Below are 26,632 nucleotides of genomic sequence, written 5' to 3' on the forward strand. Positions count from 1 at the left end.
CGTCAAAATCGGGAAGAACCTCTCCAAGTAGTTCGATACAAACAAGGCTCTCTATCATGCGACTTCTTCAATCTACTACCGGAGAAAATGCTTCGAGCTGCAGAGCTAAATAGGAAACGTACAATCTTCTATAAGAGTGTACAGCTGCCGGCGTACGCCTATGATATTGTTATAATTGGTCTCAACAACCATGCTGTTAGTTCTGTTTTCTCCAGATTGGATAAGGAAGCGAAGGGTATAGGTCTGGTTGTTAACAAGGACAAGATTCGCGACTTGGCTCCCACGTTACTGTTGACAGTAATAACTTCGATGTCAACAACACCTCGAAGTTCAAGGCAGGATAACTATTGCCAACAGGTGCTACTTCTGACTGAGTAGGCAATTGAGAAGTAAAGTTCATGCTCGAGGAACAAAGGCCAAATTCTATAAGTCCCTCATCATCCAATATTGCCTGTACGAGCTTAACGACAACGATCTCTAGCTATGGCGTATGCATCACAGTATCCGCGGAAAGAAGAAACCTCCATTCCGTAGGAAAGACCAGGTGGAGAAGGACGGATACAGTTGGAATCTCTGCTTGTTGGCGCTTTAAACTCGGCTATAATCGCGTAAGCGGTGTCTACGTCAATACAGAAGAAGAAAACATATCTTCCAAACCAATAAGTCTATATCCCCCAAATTTACACAAAACAATTTTTTAACCTTTTTTACGATAGTACGAAAATAGGCGAAATTGGATGATAACTCTGCCCAATGAAGTGAAGCCCTTTCGCTCCATTTTACAATATTGCCGACATCTGCACGTATTTAGAGAGTATAAAATCTTCGATTACGCCCGAACTTAGGCCTTCTTTTATTTTTTTTAGTTAACACGAGTTCTTAGAATCACCGTCGCCCGTTGAGAGCTTTTTGAAAAAAGTGATGTCAGCGATTGGGCCAGGGGGCCTATTCTGTAACTCGATTCGAAAAACAATTTACTCGAATTCGGATTTTTTATATTCTGTAACTCGATTTTCGGATTTTCAAGCCAATTTTCGAATAAAATATTCGTTAGCTTTTGAGTTGTAGAAAGCAAAAACGAAAATTGTACGTATTTGTTCTGGCACAGGGTGGCACAACTTTCGCATAATGATAAAGTAGATCCGAATTTCGAATAGAATACATTTTCGAATCGAGTTACAGAATAGGCCCCCAGTAGTTGCAATTTGGTATCAAAATATCATCATATAGGGTTTTATATACTTGTATAGGTAGGTAGGAGTGCAGCCCTATCGGGCTCAATTAGCCTTGATGTGCCATTTTGATATACTTGTATACTCAGAATGTTTTTAATAAAGAATGAAAACGGGAAATTCAGTTCTTTAAGAGGGACATAGACTGGCCTAACCCCTTATGTTATGTCCGTTTTTGAGATATCTAGACCACATGCGCTTGATCATATTCACAACCATACGAAATCGGACTTGTCACTTTTTTTGTTTTTTAATAAACTTTTTTCGAGGATCCGATTTTAACCCTTATAGCATTTGTCATGTGAGACTAACTGGAAAATGTTGTATACTATTGAAGGAAGGAAAATACTCGTAGTTTTACTTTTTTAGTAACTTACATACATGTTATTATTAATAACAATTTTTGAATTTGCTCACATTCGAAATTCGAAGTCAAATCTTTGGATTTTTGGTAGCAAACTGCGAAAACCGGAAAATTCATTTTTTTTTACTTATGACTCAATCTGGCCAATATATTAGTTTCAGGCATAATCTCCACTGGTAACTGGTAGTTGACTTTATGCTGCATTGCATGCATGTAATTAGATAATTGTCTCTTTCGAAACTAAAAGCTTACTGCAACGGTAATTATCGAATTCATGGTTTATAGCGGTTTTTGCAAACTTAACCTTGACATTAACTAATTCAAATTAAAGCTACTAGATTACATATCAAAAAACAATTATGCGATTCGCATTCAATAAAATTTTATAATTGTCATATAAAAGTGCGGACATGGCGTATGAGTAACCAGCAATTGCAATTAGAGTAAATGGTTTGCTATGAATTGTATGTTATGTATGTATGGATATGCATACATACATATGTAACGGTATCTATGTGCTGTTTATAAAAAATGCCAACCAGTCAGCTGCTGCAACTCGTACTTGTACATACATACATACATAGTACATACACTAATATGTCGCAAAGCCTGTATGATAACCTCAATAGTGTTTTGTTGCGTCTGATTGAGTTAATTGCTTGCCGGCTGGTTTACAACTGTTAATGACTCGCTGTATAATAAGCTTACGCTTAAAGATCAGCAAATAAAATTTTGTCTCGTTTGAGCCGCTTTGTACTCCAATTAAAATCTCACAAATATTGCTAAAATCTTTTACCGTTGATCTCAAACGCTTCGTTCACTGCGCTTTGCCATTACAACTTCATTTCATAAATGGCGAAAATACTGGTTTTATATATGCACATACATACATATGTATGTTTTTCCATATGTATATGTACATACATGCCTTCATGCATACATAAATATGAAATACTAATATCTATACAAACTTTCATACATACATACGACTATATATAAAATAATAATAAGTATATTTGTGCATTTCTATGAAAAAACGAAACGTTTATTCACAAATACATGCAACCATCCTCTAATTTTCTCACATTGCATGTCACACAATTCTTCTTCGCTTGCATGTCGCACTTCTTTTTATCGCCTTTACGCCGTTTACCTCTTTACCAAATTAAAAATTTTCAAGTTCAACTTCAGCTGTTAAGCGTTGTTGGACATCAGGTTTGGTCATTTACATTGTTTAAGTATCATGAATATGCAATGCATATATATGTATGCATAAGTATGTACGTGTTCAAAGAGCCCTGCAACTTCCGTGTAAATGTTTTGATCAATTTGCATTTACATAATTTTTCGCTAAAGCTTCGGAAACGTGGGCAATTTTTATCAAAATATATAGAGTCTTTCCGCATATTTGATAAATTGTCTAGTTTTTCAAATATTATATTAAACGGTTCAATATAACTGAACTCAATTTGTCTTTGAACTTTAGTTGTAGAAATTTGCATTTAGCATACATTTTTTCCATAAATCTTTGACCTGGAAGTGGGCACACATTAATATTATCTAAATAGATGCATGTTTTGTTCATTTTGTGAATTTAGTTAGTTTATTCAAATATTATATTATTGGTGTCGCATTAAAAGCGAATTTAACCATCGCAGCTGTTGAAAAGTCTTCATTTTAATTTTTTCAATTAGCCTTCTAATATTGGCTAAGTCGATCTTACAGCCAAAATTGCATAAAATAGGAAAATTATTTAGATATCCATTTCCTCTTATATATGTATGTAAGTACATACATAAGTAGATTAAGTTCTTAAAAACCCTTGAATATCTGATGATAATTTAGAAAATGTTTAAGTAACTCTAAAATATTGACGATCAATATGGTACGTACTTGTTTATTTATTTATTAGTATAGATATAAAAAAATAAGTTGAAATTCGATTAGAAAAACGAAAAGAATTTTTCGACTACCCAATATAAAGAAAACAGTTTGGGCATGTTTTCAGAACAACATCTGCAGCCGTTACTAGACCGAGACTTCGCTATCAATTTTTAGCTGAAATATGTATTATTAGACCATTTCCAGCATACTCTTAACTGCAAGAATGCACTAAGCTCACCAGAAGACAAACTCCACCTAGACTTGATCTGGGTTCCCGGCCATAGGGACATTTTCGGCAACGAAAAATCAGAGGAGTTGGCAAAGGCAGAAGCTTTCCTTAACGAATTCGAGGCAGAGTGATATACCAAGCCCGCTAGGATCAATCAGAGAGAATGTACAATTCAACAATTAGCAAATAATAGATGGAAAACTATAACAAAATGCAATATAACTAAACAGATATGGCCAACATATGACAAGAAAAGAACTAACGACTTATTAAATAGGTCCAGGAACAGTATCTACAGGCTAACTGCTACTATAACAGTGCATTGGTCATTTGGAGAACATGCATCCAAAATGGGTATGCGCTACAACAACATCCGCCGAGGCTGCAAACTAGTAGGGAATAAGGAAACAATCTTCCACTTTCTCTGTGAATGCCCAGCCCAATCGCAGATCGGACACAGAACACTCGGAATCCATCAAGCACCAAACCTTGAATGGATGTCTACAAAAAGCATATCGGACATTAGTAGCTTCATTGAAACCACAAAATGGTTTGAAAGAGAAGGTGAAACGTGAAAGCAATAGCATAAATGTCTACGACTAGTGCACCAAAATAGCACAGCTAGTGCTAATTGAGCCCGAAATACAACAGGGCTGCACTCCTACCTACTTAGACCATATAGGGGTTTAAAAAGCAGCCAGTTGATCACTGTCGGTACATATGTATAGGTACTTCGTAACCTTGAAAAGACCAATATAGTAAATTCTTATGTTTTGTAGTTAGATCTAACTTTTCAAAAAGCAAGGAATACATAAATCACATATGCCAAATGAGCAGAAAATAGAAAACAGTGAAGGCTATTGACATTTAAAACAGTCTGTTACGAAGCAAAATCCAAAAACAATTAATCAATGAACTGATTTTTGGGATGAGCATAAAATAAAGTTGATCGAAATAGCTGACGCTTGGACAGATCCTTTATGCATGGGTACCGCGCATGATTAAAATCGAAACAATGCACCGTGTCACAAATCGGAAAAAATAATGGAAAAATTGCACAAATAGCATTACCATATTTTCCAGTTTGGGACTACAGTGACCTTTCCTTGTTTTTAAATCTGAATACTCGCACGATAGAAACCTTTGAGACGCAGTCCTATTTTCAATGAAAAAAAAATCCTACAACAAAAATGGCAAGCTTTAAGCCCCTAAGAATGAACCGTGTTAAAAATTCTTCGAATCGAAATAGGGCACCTCAATTGTAAACTTTGGCCATTTTTGTTTCATTCTTCAAATGTCTCATTGGCGACATCGCTAAGACACGACACAGTTTCCTATACTTCCTCAACGATTCAACAGGTTGTCAGTTACTTCCTAGATTAGTTTGTATAATCTTTTTATCTTCGTATAAAGTTTGATTTTAATGTCAACTAAATTGTTTGTTTGCCAGTTTTTTGTTTACGACGTTAAGAGTTTCTTTGGAAACTTTAACCATGAAAAAAATTACCAAAATGTTTGCTTGACATTTTGTGTATCTAATAGAATCACGGTGATGGCACTACTTTAAGCAAACACAAGTATTTGAGCAACACAAAGCATCCAGTGAAGGTCGTAAAGTCATCGAAAACTTGCCTCTTTCGACTCGTCCATCCATCTCTGTTACTGACAATAACATCGTTAAAGTTGAAGTAACAGTGCTATAAAACCGTCGTGTTGGCCCGATAGAGATAGCAGATGATCTCAACATTCCTTATGTATCGCCTCAACACATTTTGGTTAATGTTTTGGGTATGAAGCGTATTAATGCTGGACTCGTACCAAAAGACTTGTATGCATCGCCTCACTCTAGTATGATTGAGACTGACTTTTAGGTCAAACACGAAGCAATAGTCATTGGTCAGCCACTGTTTTCGTCAGATTTGGCTCTCTGTGACTTTTTTCTATTTTCGAAACTGAAAATTCCATTTCCATTGAGTGAATTGAAGACATTAAAACCCATTTCCTAGAGGCCCTGAATGCCATCCTACATGAGGCTTACCATAAGTGCATTGAAAAGTGGATTAAACGTTGGGATACACGGTGAACATGTTGTTTTTTACCAGTTCAAGTATGGATACGATAACACGAAATAAGTAATATTACATCTGTATCTCTGGAAAGTAGAAATGTTACTTTAATTCCATATGGTTTTCTGCGTGATTGAAAAGCAAAGCCATCATTAGGCCCTTGATTGTGCCCGACGGTAACTCAATTTAGCCTTATCTAGCAACACAGTATTTTTTTTAATATAGACTATTTTTCACCCCAACTGTCCAATGTCTCTTAAGTTGGAGTATTGAGAACAGTCGAGTATAGAGGCTGAGGGCGAGGTATTTAAAGAGATAAACCACTTTTCATTTTTTTAAGGGTAGGTAGCCTGTGATGAATACTATTAAGCGCTCTTTTGCCGAGTAGAAAATATTTGAACTATCTGGCTGAGTCCTGAGGCATTCGTATAGGCCTCACTGTTTAAAACAAGCTTTGAAGAAATTGAATTTTCTGGAACAGCTTAGGGAAATTATGTTCCTAGCTGCCCCCGACTGGCCCAACTCGTCTGCCTTTTCGTTCCCTCTTATGCACATATATATCCCTTAGAAAAAGCCTGCTTCGGTTCCTATTTCACCTTTTGATCCATCATTGTTGGATATTTGGTAGACAACACGCAAACACATTTGCCTTTTATTTATTTAATAATTTTTCAAAAATATTAGATACCATATGTTTGTTCAAAAAAATTTCAAAAATCACTTGTCTCAGGTGTCATCAGCATAAAAAGTAATCACTGCAGTTAATTTGTCAATTAAAATGTGCATTCAACAACTATTAACTGAAGAAACACCCCAATATGTAAGCCTTAAAATTGCATAATGCGTAATTTAATTCTTCAAAGTAACTGTATTTAGTAAAGTGAAAACCGACCTAAAACTTTAGCCATTTGTGCATCATAAACAGATGCATTAGTTACTGCATAATTCTCTAATATTAAAAAAAAAAAAAAAAAAATATGAAAGCCATTTGACGCGCACTGCCACTTCCGCATTGTCTGAAAAAAAGGTTTGATACAAACGCCAAGCGCAGCTCACAGACATGCTGAAACATGAACAATGAAGCGCAGCGCCACCAAAAGCGCAAATCAACTTTATTACCGCCAAAGCTAATGTACAACAATAAAAATAACAATAACTAATAATAATAATAAATGAATGCCAGTTGCTTGCTGTTGTTGCACCACGCGTGCGTGGCAAAGAAAACATACTGACACATACATTTCCACATACAATTTTGCATACTTTCCGGGTTAGACATAAAAATGCGCATCTGTTGCATATGCCCTGTAGGAAATTCAATATATTTACATATATGTATAGAGAGTGTGGATCATAACTGAGGTAATTTCGCCGAGATCGTACTAGTTCTCATGCACAAAGCTGCAGCACACTGTGGGCAAAATATAGTAAGACTTTTTCATTTAAATTACGCTCGATTGTTATTGAAGTGTGGGTTCGATTACCTAATTAGGTCTGTTTCGATACTAAAAGAGATACAAAATATAAAAAATGGAGAAGAAAAATAAACTTTGTAATGTTCCTGATAGAAATTTTGTATACTAAATATCGTTTGAACCAGTTAGGAGGCTAGTTAAGGGATATAAAAACTCGCTTAGAAGTTTTCAGTGTCAGAGATAAATTTTGGATCCAAAACTAAGTCTGCCAAGTAAGCTTCTGTCTTTTTGCTTTAGCGTCTTATCATGCTAACCGCCATTTTGTTAATTTTGAAAATAAAAAAATCCTTCGATCAGGCCCGAGTTTATCTATTTATAAAACTAATTTTTTTGTCCGATTGATTTTAGATGAATCTCCAAGGACTTAAGCTTGTCACCGCAAGTACCTTTTTTTGGAACAGGGTCAACACAAACAACTATAACTTTGGAAATTAAGTTTTTTTTTGAAATTTTCGTGACTTCACGTCAACACATTTTATAATAATGCCATATTACTACTTTTGTAAAATAACATGATTTAATAGCAAAAAAAAATATTGAAAACTCTCATTTTTTCGTGCCTCTGACTACCCCTAAGCCAGTGGCGTAGCTAGGGGGGGCGAAGGGGGCCGTCGCCCCGGGCGCAACTTCTTGGGGGCGGCAAAATGGTATTTAAAAACTCCAATTCGGGCAAAAATTCCTGCAAATTGTGTCAAAAGTGTACTAGATATAGGGCAAAAATGAGTTTTTTCTATGGCTTTTAATAAGATGTCTTGTAAATTTACTATCAATTTCCTCAAAAACCGTATTGTGAGAATTTTGGAACTTCAGAATTTGCGTGGCGTTCCTAAATTTTATATACTTAATATCGGAGGTATTTTGTAAAAATTCACTTTTGTTCGAACCACCTCATGAAACTTGTAGGTAGGTAGATAAAGGGGGGCGGCAGAACATCCTTGGCCCCGGCGCCCGAAGTTGTAGCTACGCCACTGCCCTAACCCCTTAAGAGAAACTTGTGATAAATCCATTTCGGATAATATTACCATTAGTGACCACTTAAAAAAATGATGAAATGATGATATTTCTGTGATGTACAGTACCTTTTCAGTAACATAATTGGTGACAGACAATGAAATTTGAACAGAACTGGTCCATTTAAACTGCGCGCTTAAATCGACAAACTTTTTTTCCCTACATTGATACACACATTTTTATGTTCACGTAAACGTTGATCTCTATATGTCATACTTGTATAGTGTGTGTTTAACAGCTGTTTGTTTAGGGCGAGAAATGTTTTTTTGGCGAGTTTTACCATCACGGCTATGAAATCGTTGAAAATGTTTCAGTTTAGTGAGTCTATTTTATCAAGAACACAGGTATGTATTTGAGTGGTCGAATCATTCAGTGAAACTTGACTCTTGCAAGCCGCCGATCCATCACTGTTAATGACGATAACATTTAAAATGTTAAAGAGCTTAAAAATCGTCGTGTTGGCGTCAGAAAGACATCAGATTTTGGTTAATATTTTGGATATAAAACGTGTCAAAGCTAGACTCGTGCCAAAGCTCAAAATCGTTTGCAAAACGGCGTCGATGATTGACAAAGCAGCTGAGACCCTATATTTATCGAATGCATATTTACTGGCGACGAGTTGTGGGTTTATGAATAAGATGACGAAACTGTCGAAGAACCTACCGAAAGGCGCGTCATCCGAGGCTTATTATAAGTGCATAGAAAATTGGACTAAACATTAACATGCTTGTATTGGCTCAAAAGAGGCCTATTCTGAAGACGATAATTAATATTTGTATTAAGAAAGGTGAAATTGTTGTTTTTTTTATCAAACCGGTTTGAATTTAAACATAGTAAATCACATATTTAAGTCCATAGTGGCTTTCATGGGAAAACCTCTCAATATAGTAATAAAGTTAAGTGCACTAAACTTGAACCGGTTAGCAATTAATGCTCTTAGCCCTGCAGGGTCATACAGACGCACGCGTATTTACCTCCAAAGTGTTGGTTGCCGCGCGTGCTGCCACAATGGCTGCTGGCATCAGTTTCGCTTTGAGCCTTGTGATTCGTCGCGACGATTGTGCCCGATCGACAGCAGCATTTATTGTTGTTGTTATATATGCCGGTATTTTTCTAGTGCGCACAGCTGCTCTTGTTACAATTGTTGTTGTTGTTGCGGCGTTCATTGCACCCGCCGTACTAATTCTAGGTTGCTCATACGCCGGCGCGACGCTGCGCTCTACCGACACTGGCTGAACTGTTGTTGTTGTTGCATCTGTTATATCGTTACTTCCTCGTTGCGCGGTCGTTGGCACTGTTATGTCGCTTTCGGTTGGTTTTGAACTCATTGTTGTTGTTGTTGTTGTTGTGCCAATTAGCATCAACTGTTCTGTGATTTGCGTCAAATTGGCTTCATGCGCCGCCAGCTTTCGCTCCAATCGCCGGCTGGCATTCTGCGAGGCAATGGCGAACACAATGAGACCACTCGCCGCCACAATGATAACGGTCACAACAACAAAGTCAGCAATGCAACGGTATTTCATATTGACTGTGACGATTGCAGAGCGTGCCGAGTTGAATGGTTGGTTAGATAAACGACGCTGGCGCACGAGTGTCGCACGAGTCAATTCGCCGATTGAACACTTTGTCAGTTCAGCCAGTTTTGTGTTGAATTGCGCTCGACTGGGCACTCGGTCAGCCGGTTAGTTTGGTGGCACACAAAGTCTGATTGCAGAGAGCGTAAAATGCATGTGTGTGTTTGTGTGTGTTGGTACACTTTATGTAACACTTTAGTTACCGAATACAATGACCAGTTGCTGTTTATTTAGGAACTTTTTTGCTTGCGCTCAACTTTTTAACCCTTTTATTGTAAGTCACTGCACTTTTTCCGTTGCATAAACGGTTTTCTACGCTTTTCACTTCCGCTCACAATTTTCCAACAATTTCACATACGGTAAATTCACTTTTCACTCTCGATTTCGCTGCGCATGCGCGTTTGGCCACACTCCAACTCCGTTACTCGCCTGCAACTGCGGAGTTAACTCTCTTACATAGTTGCCAAAAGCTGATTGCTTGCGCCTATTAGCAATATCACCACCACTACCATCGGCCAAACGGCAGATGCAGTTTTGTTTTCGCAAATGAAATGCTGCCATTTGTTGTTGTTTGTTGGTGTTGCACTTGTTTGCAGTTTACTCTTTGAATGCATACAATTCATTATGTAAAACATGCAACTGTATGAAATAATCTCATCGTCTTGAGCGACATTTCAGATACGAGGGTGAGTTTGAAAGTTTGCGAACTCGGAGAGTATTTATTATATATGTATGTATATTATATTATTTTTAAAACTTTTTATTAGGTCCAACTTAGTAAATACCAAGACTTATTTGCCATAAGTGACTTTTCATATATGAGGGTGCGTTTGAAAGTTTGTGAATTTGGATAGGAGACTTATTATTGAGATTTTTTATTACGTTTAATCATGTAAATACCAAGACTTATACACCCTAATTGAAATATAAGATACGAGGGTACATTTGAAAGTTTGCGAACTAGGAGAGTAGACTAATTTTTAAAGTTATTTGTTAGACCCGACTAAGTAGATTTATTTGCCTTAAGCAATATTTTAGATGCGAGGGTGCGTTTAAAAGTTCGGGAACTTGGATAGTATACTTATTTTTGAATTAATTTATTAAGCCCACTAAGTAAATAGATTTATTTGTCTAAAGCCAAATTTCAAATACGAGGGTGCGTTTAAAAGTTCGGGAACTTGGATAGTATAATTATTTTTTAATTCATTTATTAGATCCAACTAATTAAATACCAAGACTAATTTGCCTCAGCGGCATTTCTTATATGTACATATGTATGTATGTACATACAGACGTATGTACATGTATATACATATGTATGTACATATGTACATGCGAGGGTGAATTTGAAAGCTTGTGAATTTGGACGGAAGACTTATAATTGAGATTTTTTATTGCGTTCAATCAAGTAAATACCAAGATTTATTCGCTTTAATTGACATTTAAGATACGAGGGTGGGTTTAAAAGTTCGGAAACTTGGCGCGTAGACTAATTATTAAGAATAACCGAGTTAATACCAACATTTATTTGCCATGGTAAACATTCCAGGAACGCTGGTGCGTGTAAACTGGGAGAGTTGACTTTTTATTGATGAATTAGTTTTTTGAATGCTTAAGAATTTAAAATACTTAGATGGATGGTAACTTCGAAGAATGGAGAAATACCTTGCTTACTTATGAGTCAGTCTTTCGAAAAAAATACCTTTCTTCCAATACTCAAAAAAAAATCTTTTATTAAAGCTACAAAATTTTTGTGAACATTATGTAGTCCATGTACCTTGACAGTGCCCATCATCAATGCTGTTGCTTCACCTTTGTTTTAAATGATTATAATTTACTTCCGCCGACGAATTAGGCACTCCATACTAATATTATTAGGCTATGAAAAAATGATAGACGTTGTCCTTAAACTTGAAAATGCTCCCTAGTATATAGAGTTACATATATGTGTATGTGTAACTCTGGTTGGTTTGAGATAGCTGCTCATTTTCGTAGAGCAGAGTTTTAGAGGCTGCGTGACTTCATTATCTCTTTACTGTTGTTGCTGGTAATCTCGCATGTTATTGCACTTGCAGTAACTTGGTTGAGGGCATACATGAATTATATTGCTTTATGGCTACAGTGCCACGTAAGTAAAAATAAAGTAAATTTTTGTAATGCAAAAAGCTCGAAATGTCACTAGGGCAACCACGCTGTTTTTTTATTTTTTATAATCTGGCAACGTTTGCACAGAGAGAATTTTTCTCACCTAACTAACGGTTATTTAATCGATATATACATTATTAAATAATCTTTAAAGTTGTAACTATTAAGAACTTCGAGTTGCCAATTGCTTAAATGACAAACTAACTATTAATAATGAGCGTGCTAGAGCGCGGTTTTGACACTATGTAAAAATGCATCTCAAAGTTGTAAATAGTCTTCAGCCTCTCCAAATGGGTTGGCCCGATTCCTAGATTTCAGCACAAAAAATTCATCAAACTATTTGGCTGTCTCAGGATCGAAAAGTTCGTAACCAGATCGATCATGTTGTGATAGATGGGCGTCACGTCTCCAGTGTTCCTGATGTGCGTACGCTCCGAGAACCTAACATCGACTCGGACCGCTATCTTGTTGTAACGAAGATCCCCCGCCTCTGTACAGCAAAGCACGCCCGTAAACAAACACACAGAAAGTTCGACGTCGAGAAGCTCGACTTGCACTCCTACTCTCTGAGAGCACTCATCAGCAACTTGGTATAAGACAACTGTGGAACGGCATTTCAAGCTCCTTACTTATAGCTGCAAGCGAAACCATTGGTTTTCGGAAAGGTCGATAGAACACCTGGTACGATGAGGACTGTTGTGTTGCAGTGGGGGGAAAGCAGAAAACCTACCTCGCAATATTGCGATCGACCATATCACGAGCAGGTTCGGATAGATACCGAGAGTTGAAGAGGGAAATTCTACGAAAAAATGCGGCGACTCACGTAAGGTTTCAAGTGGCTAATGTTCAGCGCATACTGAAGTTATGGAGGGAACACTACTCCAGTCTGCCTTGTACCCAACGGAAAACGTATTGCTAGTTCTTTCTAGCTACTTTGTTTGATAAAAAACACCCACAAGTCGAACTAAGGTTACTTAATACGGGAAAATATCTTTTATGAATATTTTTACCCTGATTTTGAACGGTCAGTTCGTATAGTAGCTATATGCTATGTAAATGTAACACCAGAACATCATTTTCGAAGATTGTAGAATCTTCTATGGTCCAAGATGTTCATTCATGCCCAGTGTCGTGAAGATGGTTTGCGAAATGAAAAAGCTTTCCGTCCAATAACTTGATTTTAATCTTCTCTGCTTGTCTTCTAGTTGTTACCCACTTCGTGGTAAATTTAATATACCTTGTACAGGGTATAGCAATTAGAAAAGTGATTTGGTTGACGTGGGTTCAATAAAAATTCAAATTCATTATTACTTTAACAATAAAAATAACCCGTCATTATATATGAATTGTTAATAACGGATACACCTCATAAATTTTATGCTGCTTACAATCAATAAATTCAAAGTAATAACGGTTCTTTGCAACCTTTAACGTTACAATGAGTTTGACATAGTTAGAATCTAATAATAAACACTAAACACGTTTGTATTATAATTAATGTGACAGTGTAATAACAGTTAATGGGGTATATATAACCTCAAAGCTAATAGAAATATCAAATAAAAGTCTAACAATTACTATTATTATGGTTTCTAATTTGATTGTTTTTGTAAAATGCGAGTTACTTGTATACTGGAATAACTGGATCAACTAGTAAATTTCATAATCCAACAAAAACAACGAATAACTGATTCTGAGAAGTGTTTGAGTGCTCTTTAATCGTAATAAAACCGAATTTCCATCAATTGCGTGAAAAGACAAAAAAGTCGGCTGGAAAGGTTATGACATCAGTCTTTTGGGATGCACGTGGTATAATACATAGTCAACGACTGATTACTGAGCCAATTATAATTTATTTCACTACGTTTTTGGTTGCAGTTCTTTTCTACTATTCCAAATACTTAGCAATTGTATTATTTTTGAGGAAGAATCTGTTTGAATTGTATGCATATATTCAAATGATTCTAACAAACATGAATTTTGAACAAATGCTTATGATTTGAAATATAATTTTTTTATTTATGAGTTGTATTAAATTTTAACATAAATAGAAATAAAAGATATCCTATGTCCTTACACTGGTTCTAAGCTACCTACCGAACAATATCCAGCCAAATCGGTTCAGCCGTTCTTGAGTTATAAATGGTGTAACTAACACAACATTCTTTTATATATATAGATATGCGGAAAACGCCCTTTATTGATATCATGCCATTCATTCGATTCAAAATGATTGTAATCGATATAACGTCAATTTAGTGCCGCACTTTTTTCGGAGTATGTTTGACAGAGAAATGCATTAGTTCGTGACGTCATGAACGAAAAGAGGGGAGCCTTTTTATTAACAATTACTATTACAGTTTGTCGATTTTCTGAGGTTGTATTTCCTCAATTGCCATTTATGACACAGCGTGCCACTATTTTGAACTCTATTAATGGATTAACTGTTTATTTTAACTCTGAATAAATTCTTACGAGTGTTAGGTAAAAAATCAATCACAAATCTTTCAATTTTTTTTTATTGCTACTAAAAATCTATTCTTTTATATACAAAGACTTCAATATTGGTTTAGATAGACAAATTCATGTTAAAATTAAATGAAAAAGCGTTTCTGCGTGTTTTCTTTTCTGAATAGCTTGCCAATTTTATGTAAACTTCTGGGGTTCTGTAACAAAACCTCTCATTATTTTTGATTTTAGTATTTATTACGATCGAAGATATTTGTTAGCACAGAAGAACGAAAGAAAACATTGCGAATTTGTTTACTTAAAAGTACTTCGATTGTTTTAAAATCTCACCTAAGCTCTAACGATTTGGAATTTAAAAAGTACTTGTCGTTGTGTGAAGACTAGGCTACTGTACTTGCCTCAATCTCATGAAGCGAATTTCTATCCGCCCAGGTGAGTCGCAGCTGTGGTAAGTGTGGTATATTTCTGAAGCGGGTGGTTAGTGGTGATGAGTGGTGGGTCACTTACGACAACGTCAAGTGAAAATGGTCGTGGTCAAATCGCGATGAGTCGCCGCAAACGGTAGCTAAGGCATGATTGACAGTCAAGAAGGTTTTGCTATGTGTTTGTTGGGATCTGTAGAAAATTATCCCATGTGGCCATAATTTGAATTTTGTCTTGTTCTATCAACGATGGAACCATCGGAAGGGGACAATCGCTCAGAATCGACCACATTTAACCAATGAGAGAAGATAGTATATCGACAGTAACTCGCAAAAAGCTCGGAAGGAAGCTCTTATTCATCTACCTCATAGCCTGGACTTGGAACCAAGTGATTACTACACGATCCTGTCAATGGCAAATGTTTTTTGTTGACTCGACTGACCCAGTTTTTTGCCAATAGAGACGAGGGACCCTATGAGTGTGACATTAAAAATCAAATGAAATTATTAACGGTGATTCAGTTTTATCAAAAACATAAGCAAATGAGTGATACAATGCCTTCAAAGACATATCTCGTTCTGAACCACTTTCGGCTTCTTCAATTGATTAAAAAAGTGAAGGATATGGTGCTTAAAAATCGCCAGGCAAGTGTTATAGAGTTGGCAGCACAGCTCGACATCTCTCGCGAGTCTGTTCGAATGCTTTTTGATGGACGTTTTGGGCATGAAACGAGTTCTTTCTTGACTCGTCCCAATAAAACTGAAATAAAATAAAATATTAAGTTCAACCCTGATCGGTTGCCATGAGCCATTGCCTTAGCAACAACTAACCTATTTGTAGTATGCTACTTGAAAAGCAACGGTCAAATTAAGATAAGAATATCTAAATTTAACGCTTGAATGCAACTTCAAGTAAAAGACTGCTCAAATACATATCTACAAGTCTGACACATGGCTCTACTCAACACATTGCAATGTCTCGACATGTTTTTTTCTAATTTAAGATACAGTTTTCATTATAATAGGTAAATAAATATATTTTCTTTAGTTTATTCAGAATCACTAATATTAAATATTCATTTATTTTATGCATCTAAGCATACGTATGCACTTTTCAGGTAAATTTTCGCGCCACGCTGTACTCAACTTGTCATAAGCACGCACTCGCATGAAAACTGCCAACACACATATGTTCATATATGTATGTATGTATAGTATATGCATATGTGAATCACTTTGTGACGTTGTAAATGATGCATTCAAGTGTAACGCAGCAGTGTTTTGCTGTTTTAATTATCGAGCCTTGGTTTACTTTACACACCAATTAAGTTCATCGTGATAAGATTTTGTTGAATGAAATCAAATTCAATGTAATTTGATGAACACTTCTAGCTCTAGGGAATAGTAACTTAGTAGGTTCACAGCATAATTTTATAAAACATAACATTTTGTTAAAAATCTTTCACTCTAAAACAATACAGTTATAACAGGTGATTCAAGTATAGCTAATTTTTCCAATAGCATTGGTTTCAACCTTATTACGAAAATTCACATTCTGTAAAGAATGTGTTACGCAAGCTTCGCTCAACTTATGGTCAACATAACGTCCCACTCAGCGTACTATTCGAACTCTATTACCCATCTGGAGACCCAGCATTCATTATTGGATAATATTCGACCGAATAGACCATAGCACGCAGTGAAGAAGTTAAAGCAGCCGTAGCAGAGAGTGTACATGAAGACCGAGGAGAGTCGATTCGGCACCGTTCGCAGCAACTCGGACTGACATATGGAACAACTTGGCGCTTTTTACGTCGAGATCTTAAATTGAAAGCGCACAAAATACAGCTTGTGCAAGAATGAAGCTGCTCGACCTTCCCAAGTTATTTCGCTGCGCTCAATGACCCATTTCTGGCAAACAAACAAAATTACGGAACTTGGGACTTGGAGCAATCTGAAGAGTTTTAAGAGAGGCCATTTCATCCAGAAAAAAACGGTTTGCTGTGGTTTGTAGGCCGGTGGAATCATCGGTCCATATGTCTTCAAAAATGATGCCGGTGAGAACGTAACCAACAATGGCGATCGTTATCGTGCGCGTACCGACTGGATTCGGTAGAGGGAGTTTCTAGCTAACGAACGAGAGGCTAGTCAGTTGTCTCCGAGCACCTGGAGAGTCAGGACAAACATTTTCGCCCGACGTGTTTCTGTAGGAGGCAATCTTCCGAGTGACACGCGCCGGCGTCTCCTCGCCCAAAAAAGGGAGGAATGAGCAAATCCAAAGTGAAAACGATGTTCATTATCTTTTTTGACATCAGAGGCATCGTCCAATATGAATTTGTACGTACAGGACAAACCGTTAACGCCAAGTTTTACGTGGAAGTCTTCAAGAGACTCAAACGTAGGGTCAATCGGATCCGACAAAACATCGCAGCCGATTGGAAGTTGCACCGCGACAACGGCCCAGCTCACACCTCCTTTCTTGTGAACAGCTACCTAACTAAGGCCCGCATCCCAACGTTTCGTCAGCCGCCCTACAGCCCAGATGTGGCCCCCCGGACTGTTTTTTGTTTCCTTGCCTGAAAAGGCCGATGAAAGACAAGCATTTTGAGGCGACAGAGGGGGTCCAAGCAGCATGCTCCGCGGATCTCAAGGCTGTTCAGGAGAATGCCTTCTGTAACGCGCCTTCAATGCTTGAAAATAGCACTGGCAGCACTGCATCGACGTAGAAGGAGCCTTTTTGAAAGTTTTTAAAGAATTGTAATAGTGCTAATACTTTCCGGACAAACCCTGTAAGATCTTATCATCAACTCAATACAAAAATGATAGAGTCAAGCAACGAAACGAGCTGTGAAATTTACAGAGTCCAAATTGTCAGAGTAAATAAAATCTTTCTACTTTCTTTTTCATGACTTTCGAATTATTAAATTTTAATACCAAATTCACATCAAAAAACTTAAGTTTATTTTTTCTTCCATACAGAAAATCCTACAATATTTGAGTATTAACTAAAATAGCTCTGTCAATAGTTTTTTGTCAAAACACATTCTGACACTTTTTTTACGTCTGTTCAATTATTTTGAATTTCGGTGAATGTATTCAACAACATAATTTTTTTAATATCTAAATAGCTCCATAGTTCGTTGCTAGCTTCATACTGACTAAACTATACGAGTATAATAAAAAAAATTGAGCAAAAATAATAATGGTTTTGAAATTTTGGATTCATTTACATATCCTCATATTTAAATTTTCTCTTGTCTCCTTTCCCTTCTCATCTTCCTCTCACATATACATACTTAGATACTCATAGAATAAACTCTCACAATAAATATGAGCTTTACTCGCATGTAGTTCAATAGCCGACAATGAATTCGAAATTGCTAACGTAATGATAATCGATTTCGCATATTTTTGCCAATTCTTCTATAAACTCAATAAATCAATTAGCGTTGCAAACAGTTAATTTTTCAGTATTTGTAAAGAGCAACAAAAGCAAAGGCAATTCAATGACAGAAATACAAAAAAGTAACAACAATGTACGAGATTAGAAAAAGATGAAAAAGTAACGAAAACGCATAGAAGTCTTTATGGAATTTTAACGACTTCAAGTCATACAAGCACAAAGAGAATACTATAACTCATGCATTAAAGTGACAAAACAACACTTATTTGTAAACAAACGACGGCTGTCACTTAATCATTACGCCGTTTAGTCGCTTAGGTACCCTCATAACCATTTTGCAAGTATTTCGGTATTTATTTTCGTTACTTTGCTCAATATTTCTTCAGCAATGACTTCTTGCTTACAGATTATGCTATATATAATAAATTTACTTGTACGTGCGTATATAATGGAACAAGCTTGCGTATATATTATATACATATACATATGTATATAAATGATTAGGATGATGAGACTAGTTGAAATTCAGGTGACTATCTCTCTATCCGACCGTCCAAGCTGTAACTTGAGTAAAAATTACGAGTTCGTAGATGGGCGTAATCGGACCACGCCCACAAATCGCTATTAAAGGAAAACTTATGAAGTGCCATAACTAAGCACTAAATTAGGATATAGAACTGTAATTTGACACAGTGAATCGCAGGAGCACCTATAGGCAAAAAATTTTGAAAAATTGAGTTTCATGTTTCCTAAACCATCAACTACAACAACTAAATTCGCTCATGACAGATTCCTTTAGCATCCCTATTGACACTATAAAAATGGGTGAAATCGGAAGATACCCCGTCCATTCCCCACATTACCACACTGTTAAAAACCACTACAAAAAATCAATGACTAAATATGCCACGAAACGACGTGACGAAAACACTCCAGCTCTGAAAGTATTCGACGCAGTACCCGCCGGGGTAAGCAGAGGAAGAGGAAGACCTCCACTCCGTTGGAAGAACCAAGTGGAGAAGGACCTGGCTTCGCTTGGAATATCCAATTGGCGCCACGTAACGAAAAGAAAAAACGACTGGCGCACTGTTGTTAACTCGGCTATAATCGCGTAGGCGGTTTCTACGCCAGTAAAGAAGGAGAAATATGCCAGAGACATAAAATATTACTTCACGGCTGTATGGATTAACCCTGAATTTCAATTTTATATTTCACACATTGTCCGATATTTTCTGTCAAAAGTCAACTGTAAGTAGTAGGATTCAAATATTCGGTACCAAGGCTTTGGCTTGAACAGTTTTGATTAATTAGAACAATTTTTGGTCAAAAGGTGGCATACTCTAAAGGCATTTTTCGTGCAAAGGTTTATTGCGTTATAATAATTGATTCTAATACTGGAAAGGAAAAAGTCAGATCCAATTTATATTTGGTTGAATCGCGTCAATATAGGTATTTCCCTTAGCTCCCATATATAGTACCTAATAAAAAATATTTTCGAGCTTCCGGGTGACTATGTGAGTTATCTGAATGAAAATACCTTATGCAACAAACATATAACGTCCCGTTGACTTTACTCCATATGAGTAGTATAAAATGTTCGGTTAGACACGAACTTAGCAAATCCTTACATATTTATATTTATATTTCATCTACGGAATTACTACAGCCGGGAAGGACCTTTGTTTTAGCGGCGTCGATGATCTCGTTTAACTCGAAAAATATTTACATTTTCTCAAACATTTCACTGTGTACTTTTGAAACGTTTATAAAAAATACACGGACATTTTCAAAATAATCGATACACTAATTGTTTTTAATTCCCAAAAATCGACCTTCTTTGGGTTGTGACATTAGGGGTGTACTTAAGTTAAACTCTTACTAAGAATAGTTTTTATTCACTGGTATTTTAATAATATCACGAGCCAAAAAACTATGATTTACGTAATCGTTTGGTTCAATTTCCTTTTTTTATTCAAACGAAGATGATACAACAATGTCTTAAGACAAAGATTTTGGGTTCAGATCCTGGAATAGATAACCCTTAAAATAACATAACTTTTTCCGTAGGCTCAAGGGTATTTATAAATTAAAGATCATGTAGATAACTTTGGGAGTCAATTGATTACTGTAGTAACCTTTTCTAAACTGTTATGTTCGAAAGCTTTTTCTTTAGACTTGAGGCATTTTAATTTCTTTCTAAAAGCCTACACCTTACAGTCATAACACTAACCGTTAAATTTGGTTCAGCTTTTATCTGTCTCCAATTTAAAAGAGTACGGTCGTCTACAAGAGAAGATTTTCAACATTCACCCCTTTTTCCGGTTTTTCTTTCAAATTTATGGTGTTCGAAATTAGTTTTGCCGAACACGAGGAAAGCTTTTTGATTTTTTTTTTTTTATTTAATACTAGAAATACCACAAATAAAAAAATTTTTAGTCACTTTTGCTTTATTCGTTAAAATAAATTTGCAGTTTTCCGTTAGAAGTGAAAATAATCTCTGATTTCTCAAACACTGCTATTTTAATGTTTCATTGAAACATGTGCTTGCAGCTGAAATTTTCCTTTATTTTCAACACTACCATATTTTATTAACACTTTGCTGTTTACATAACGTCTACTGATAACTTTTAGTTCCCAAATTCTTAAATATGCCTTATACGAATTTATACACAACTGCCATATGTACTGCTATTTTCATGTTCGCAACTGTACACATATTAAATAAATATTTTAATTGAAAATTGCACTTAATGTGCTTTCCTTGTCATCCCTTAAAATCTTTAAAATTATAGCAAAATATAATAAATATGCATAACAGAATAAATATTAACTTTCTCATAGTGTCTTTGCCTATCTTCGTCTGCATTATTTTGTTTGTTTAATAATATTACAATTAACTCACCTTAAGTGTGTTCGACAGCTTGCCAGCCCTGGCGATGGCTGTTCCAAATGTCGATGGTGCAATGGCCAGCGATGTGGACTCACGCGCCAATATGTTACACAGTGCAAACAATATTAACGGTAATAAGGTCAGTAGACGTTTGCGCACCATTTTTTTGTATTTCGGGTTTTTGGTTGCTGGTTGTTTTAACTATCTCAATTTCACTTTAAACCTTTTTAATGTTTAAATATTTGCACTTTTAAATATTTGTGAAAAAATCTTGAAAAAGTCAACACTTCTATTTTTAATGTTTGTCAAGCTGAATTTTAGTATGGAGATTAAATAAATATGTGAAATAATTTAGTGAGTTGATTTAGTAAACTTTGAATATGCTGGCAGTGAAATGTTGAGTTTTTAAGTAAATTTCTATTTTTGTCACAAAAAATCAAACATCATGCTGCACTTATAATATTTATGTATATATATATTTATTATTAATTATTTATTTCGCCACTATAGTTAATTATTTTTCTGTTTAAATATCTTTTGTAGGCTTCAGTGAATAATTTTTTGTTTAATTTTATTAGGCACTCAAGATTTTTACTTTGCCCGTCGAAATTAAACTTGTAAGAATTTTTTTCGTGGCATTAAAATTTTTTACAGCTGCGTTTCGTATCCGCCAATGCAAGTTTCGGCGGTTGCAAAACATTTAGAATTATTTACCGTTGATTACCAGCGCTTATTAATACAGAGCAACAGTTGGTCTTTATACAAAGTATTATCGCTTAATAAACAAACTAATTGAGGGTTTTAAGAGCTTCCTAGCGGAAGGTTACAACGCATTTAAATTTATATTTTTACATGTGTGTGTGTGTAATGAATAAAGTTTTTGCTTTTTTCAATTTCAGGCAGGAAAAACGTATAATCCATTAACCTTACTGTAGTAACATTGTTGTAATTTTAAGTTATGAAGATTTTCGCTACAAGTACAGGTAAGTATAAAAAATTCGCGACCTTCTTTTCACAGCACGGTGGAAGTAATACACTCAACTAGTTGAATCAATACATACTTACATATATTACATACATACATACATACATAGAAGTATTTTATATTATTTCATACATACATATATACATCTTTACATATGTTATGTATTACCGATGTTCTGCTTAATGTCTTATTAAGCTTTAGGCCTGAAAATTATAGGTGTCACTTCCGCCAACTGGAATTGCGCAGTAATTGCGTTTTAATGCCTTTCTGTTTAATTTAATGCGAATTTAACCAGTTCAACATTTTAACAGCTGCAACGGCCCTCAAGTGCCAGTAATAAAAAATACTGCAAACTTCTGATTTATTAAAGGAAAAAATCAAAAAGTAAATACCATAATTGATAGCTACAGCGATTTAAATTATTTTTACAAAACAAGCAATGAAATATTCTTGAAAGACAAGATAAAAGATGGTCTTCCTGTACGGATGATTGAAGTTAATTACTTTGTTAACTACAACAGACTTTGATATACAGATACAGCTGATACAGAAGACTTCTGACACGAACTCGTTTATAATCTACAATACAGTATTCATGGTGCTGAGAATTTTAGTTAATAATACTTGGTAGTTAAGCAGTCAAATTGTTTTCATGATGGCATGGTTAGTAAGACAAAAGTACAGCCGAAGAAAAAAAATAACAAAATAAAAAAAAAACGTTCGGCTGTATAGAAGCCTTAATACCCTTCTGGATGCTGTTGGAGTTCTTATAGCATAAAAGTGTATAAAAAGAGTTAGATTTTATAGATTTTTTAATACATACCAACTATAAAAATTCTATAAAGCCTTACTTAAAAAGCCGAATATCTCGAGAAGTATTAATGATAGCGATTTTGAGCTCGAATCTTTTTTATAGCAAATAAAATTTCCTACAAATTTGTCATGCACATTTTTTCTATAGCTCCTGTTATTTACGAGATATATACAAAAAAATGCGAAATTCTTGGAAAAATTGGGTTTAGAGCCCCGTACTACCTCGCTGGTGTGAGTTACGACTTTGTTGCACTGAACACTTTTGTAGAGTGAACAATTTTGAGAAATATGCGTCTAAAGTTAAAGCGATGCCATAAAATACCTCTGATCTGTAGGAATTTAAAGATAAAAACTCACGCTTGTACTGTATTTTCTATCGAAAATTTTTACAGACCGTGGTCCAGTTCTTAATGTTAATATTAACGGCAACAATTTACAGGGAATTTTTTTAAGGTATTTCCCAGGAAATTTCGTGACGGAACTGAAAAAAATTAATACTTAAAAAACACCCTAGTATAAATATTTGAAAGTGTTTTCCGAAAATATGAAGTTGAACCGCAAAATAGTTTCGGAAATATGAGCGTTTTTGTGATAATGTGCTAACTTAGTGCTATCGGCTCCCGAAACTATAAACGCGTTTTTCTCGAAACAGTATTTTCACAGTTGGTAAGAAAAATTCCTTCGAAACGGCTCGACAGATCGACTTGAATATTTTATACAGCTTTTTTTAGATTATTTGTCAGGAATAAAATTTTTCATTATAATTTCGATTTTTAAGGCAAGTTTAAATTTTATAAAGTTTTTCACAAAAACGACTTTTTGACAAACATCAAAATTTTGCTTATACCTGCGATCACAACCTGTATTCATGTATTAAAATTGAATAAAATACTTGTATATAATTTTTGGTTTCAAATTTGAGATAATAAGCAGAAAAATCCTTCTCACCGCCAGACACTTTTTTTCGGAGGTTCGCCTAGAAATCGGCAACCACATCATTGGACTCAAATTTTTTTAAAATCAATCAACGATTGTTTAAGTACATTAAATTCTATTAAGGGGGTATTCTCATGTTAACACTTCGAAAAATCGATTTTTTTTTCAGTATTTTGCTGTGAAAAAATCAGACCGAAATTCATAGTATTTGATAAGTTACAGCTCATAGTCGCCGATGTGTCGTAAGCGACTGTCTACCAGGCGCCATGACAAGTCTGCAGCTGCTACGTTTTTAAACGCATTTTTCTCGAATCATCATTTTCTGAAACTGTCATGGTCCTAAAAAAAAAGGTATGCAACCGATTGCTTTAAAATTTACATACATACTTGTATATTCTTCTACTCATTTATAGTTATCGTCCCTACCAGAATTGTTTATTTTCGAAAATATTTTCATATTTTTTTAAACGATTTTTAACGTAAAAATCTAGATTTTCGTTACTTTTTTTGAAGTTCGACATTTTTTTAATGAAATTGATTATATTTGGTAGGGACGATAGCCGCAGAACTACTGAATAATAATCCATTCGAATTTTTTTTATTTCAGACAACATGAACAGCCATGTTCACCATGATCAGTGAACTACTTTTTTTGTTGGGGACTACTTTGATTAAAAAAAAATATTATATTAAAAATGTAAAAAACGAAAAAAAAATTGTTTTGTACATTTCCAAATACAAATAAAATATATTAAAAAACTAAAATGATTGAATTTTGTTGGCGCATTAAAAAAATTCTCCTAAAAGATATAAAGTGGATTTTCAAAAAAAAATTATGAAAAAACGTGTCTGACTTGAAATTAAACATAAACTCTTAAAATCCAAAATTAGATTATTATTTTCAATATAATATGTCTGATAACACAATTTCTTCTTGTAGTACCACAAAATAGTGCAAAAAACAACACAAGTAGCTTTTAGTGGTATTGATTGGCATGACACTGTGGATATTGGAGAGAGTTTCTTTTGTTTTTTTTTGTTGCAATTATAATTTCGTTGTGATTTTCGTAAAGCGTTTTGAGTTAACCCAAACCAAACGGCGAACGCCTCTGGTGATATCTCTATTCGGATCAGAAATGGATAAGACAACGTGCAACACTGGTCCAAATATCCTAAAGCTTGCATTAAAATCAATAAGTCTGTTTGAAATTTCAGTGCGGTACAGTTCAATGAAGCTGCCATTGTACCTTGAAAAAGTCACAAGTGCTTAGAAGTTTTCGAAATTATGATTTCCAAATTAACTCTGAATAACCTATGCATTTTTTTAAATTATATTGAGCATTAGGTGTACGTAAACCAATATTGGATAGTATGTATATATGTTGGCTAAAAGAAAGTTCAACGATGTATAATAAGCAGTTTGACAAACAAGTGAAATGCAATACCTTAGTAATACTACCTTATATGGCAGTCCATGTGCACAAAGAGTTCAGGCGCCAAAAAAACTGTTCAAAACGTCTTCTGGCACTATATGATGCAAAGGCAGTATACAAAATATCGTTGAATGATTATGAAAAACATATATATTAGTAATGCTTTCAGTAGCCAGAAGATGAATGGAGGAGAGAGAAAGAGCGCGAAAAATCAATACCAATGATAAATATTACTTTGAGCAGATTATTTCAATTTACTTTGCTTTATCCGCATTTGACTTTTTATCTACTTTTTGTATTAATTTGATTTCATTTCTATTTGCTATAAATTTTAATAATTTATACCCAGCGACCAAATATACGAGAAGCCTGTATTGACTCTGTGGTACTCACTTGATTATAAAAATATTTATATGAAAACTAGTAGACTCGCTTAAGCGGTATACAAATACAGACTAAATTGTGATTGCCAGCATTAGAATACAAAGTATTGAGCTTGGGCTTTAATTTGGAATATGATTGATGCAAATATTTGCTAATGAAAAAGTAATGAATTTTCCATATAACTTTTTTTTGACCATTGGAATATATACTGTGCCCAAAAAATAAGGTTACATTGTATTTATTTTGAAAATTCTTTATTTATTCTTCCAAATCAATTTCATCCCCTTCAAAGTAATCCCCTCCCGATGCAATGCACTTATGCCAACGGATTTTCCAATCTTCGAAACACTGGTTGTAGTCACTTTCCGGGATGGCCTTCAGTTCCGTCTTCGCTGCGGCTTGAATCTCCTCTATCGTATAAAAACGGTGTCCCCGGAGCGGTCTTTTGAGCTTGGTGAACAGCCAGAAGTCGCACTGCGCCAGATCAGGTGAATACGGTGGTTGCGGAACGATATGGGTTGAGTTTTTGGCGAAATGATCACGAATTACGAGGGCAGTATGGGATGGTGCATTATCGTGGTGTAAAAACCAAGAATTGTCTTTCCACAATTCCGGCATTTTTAGGCGGATAGGGTTACGCAAATGACGCATAACGTTCAAATAATATTCCTTGCTGACTGTTTGACCGGTTGGAAAGAATTCATAATGCACAACACCACGATAATCGATAGAAGAAAACAGTCAACATGACCTTGATTTTTGAGCGAGTTTGGCGCCGATTTTTTTGGTCTCGGCTCTCTTTTGGCACGATATTCGCTCGATTGATCGGTTGTTTCAAGGTCGTAAGCATAGATCCAAGTCTCATCGCCAGTTATAATGCGTTTCATGACACCCTGGTAGTCGGAAAGCATCGTTTC

General features: G+C 35.3%; 1 protein-coding gene across 2 annotated transcripts in view; it reads right to left on the minus strand.

Annotated features, from left to right (window-relative positions):
- Window positions 1-21,468, minus strand: part of LOC126753565 (esterase E4) — a 30,904-nt gene extending 9,436 nt beyond the window's left edge. Inside the window, exon 1 of one of the 2 annotated variants that reach the window (XM_050465119.1) lies at window positions 21,177-21,468. In XM_050465119.1, the coding sequence (XP_050321076.1) occupies window positions 21,177-21,326 (150 nt within the window). In that variant the 5' untranslated portion in view covers window positions 21,327-21,468. Of the gene's footprint in view, window positions 1-9,235; window positions 9,785-21,176 lie in introns of those variants that run through there. The other variant, XM_050465111.1, reaches the window with a different exon arrangement.
- Between the last annotated feature and the right edge of the window lie 5,164 nt (window positions 21,469-26,632).

This window comes from Bactrocera neohumeralis, chromosome 2 (genome assembly GCF_024586455.1).
Source record: "Bactrocera neohumeralis isolate Rockhampton chromosome 2, APGP_CSIRO_Bneo_wtdbg2-racon-allhic-juicebox.fasta_v2, whole genome shotgun sequence".
NCBI lineage: Eukaryota > Metazoa > Arthropoda > Insecta > Diptera > Tephritidae > Bactrocera > Bactrocera neohumeralis.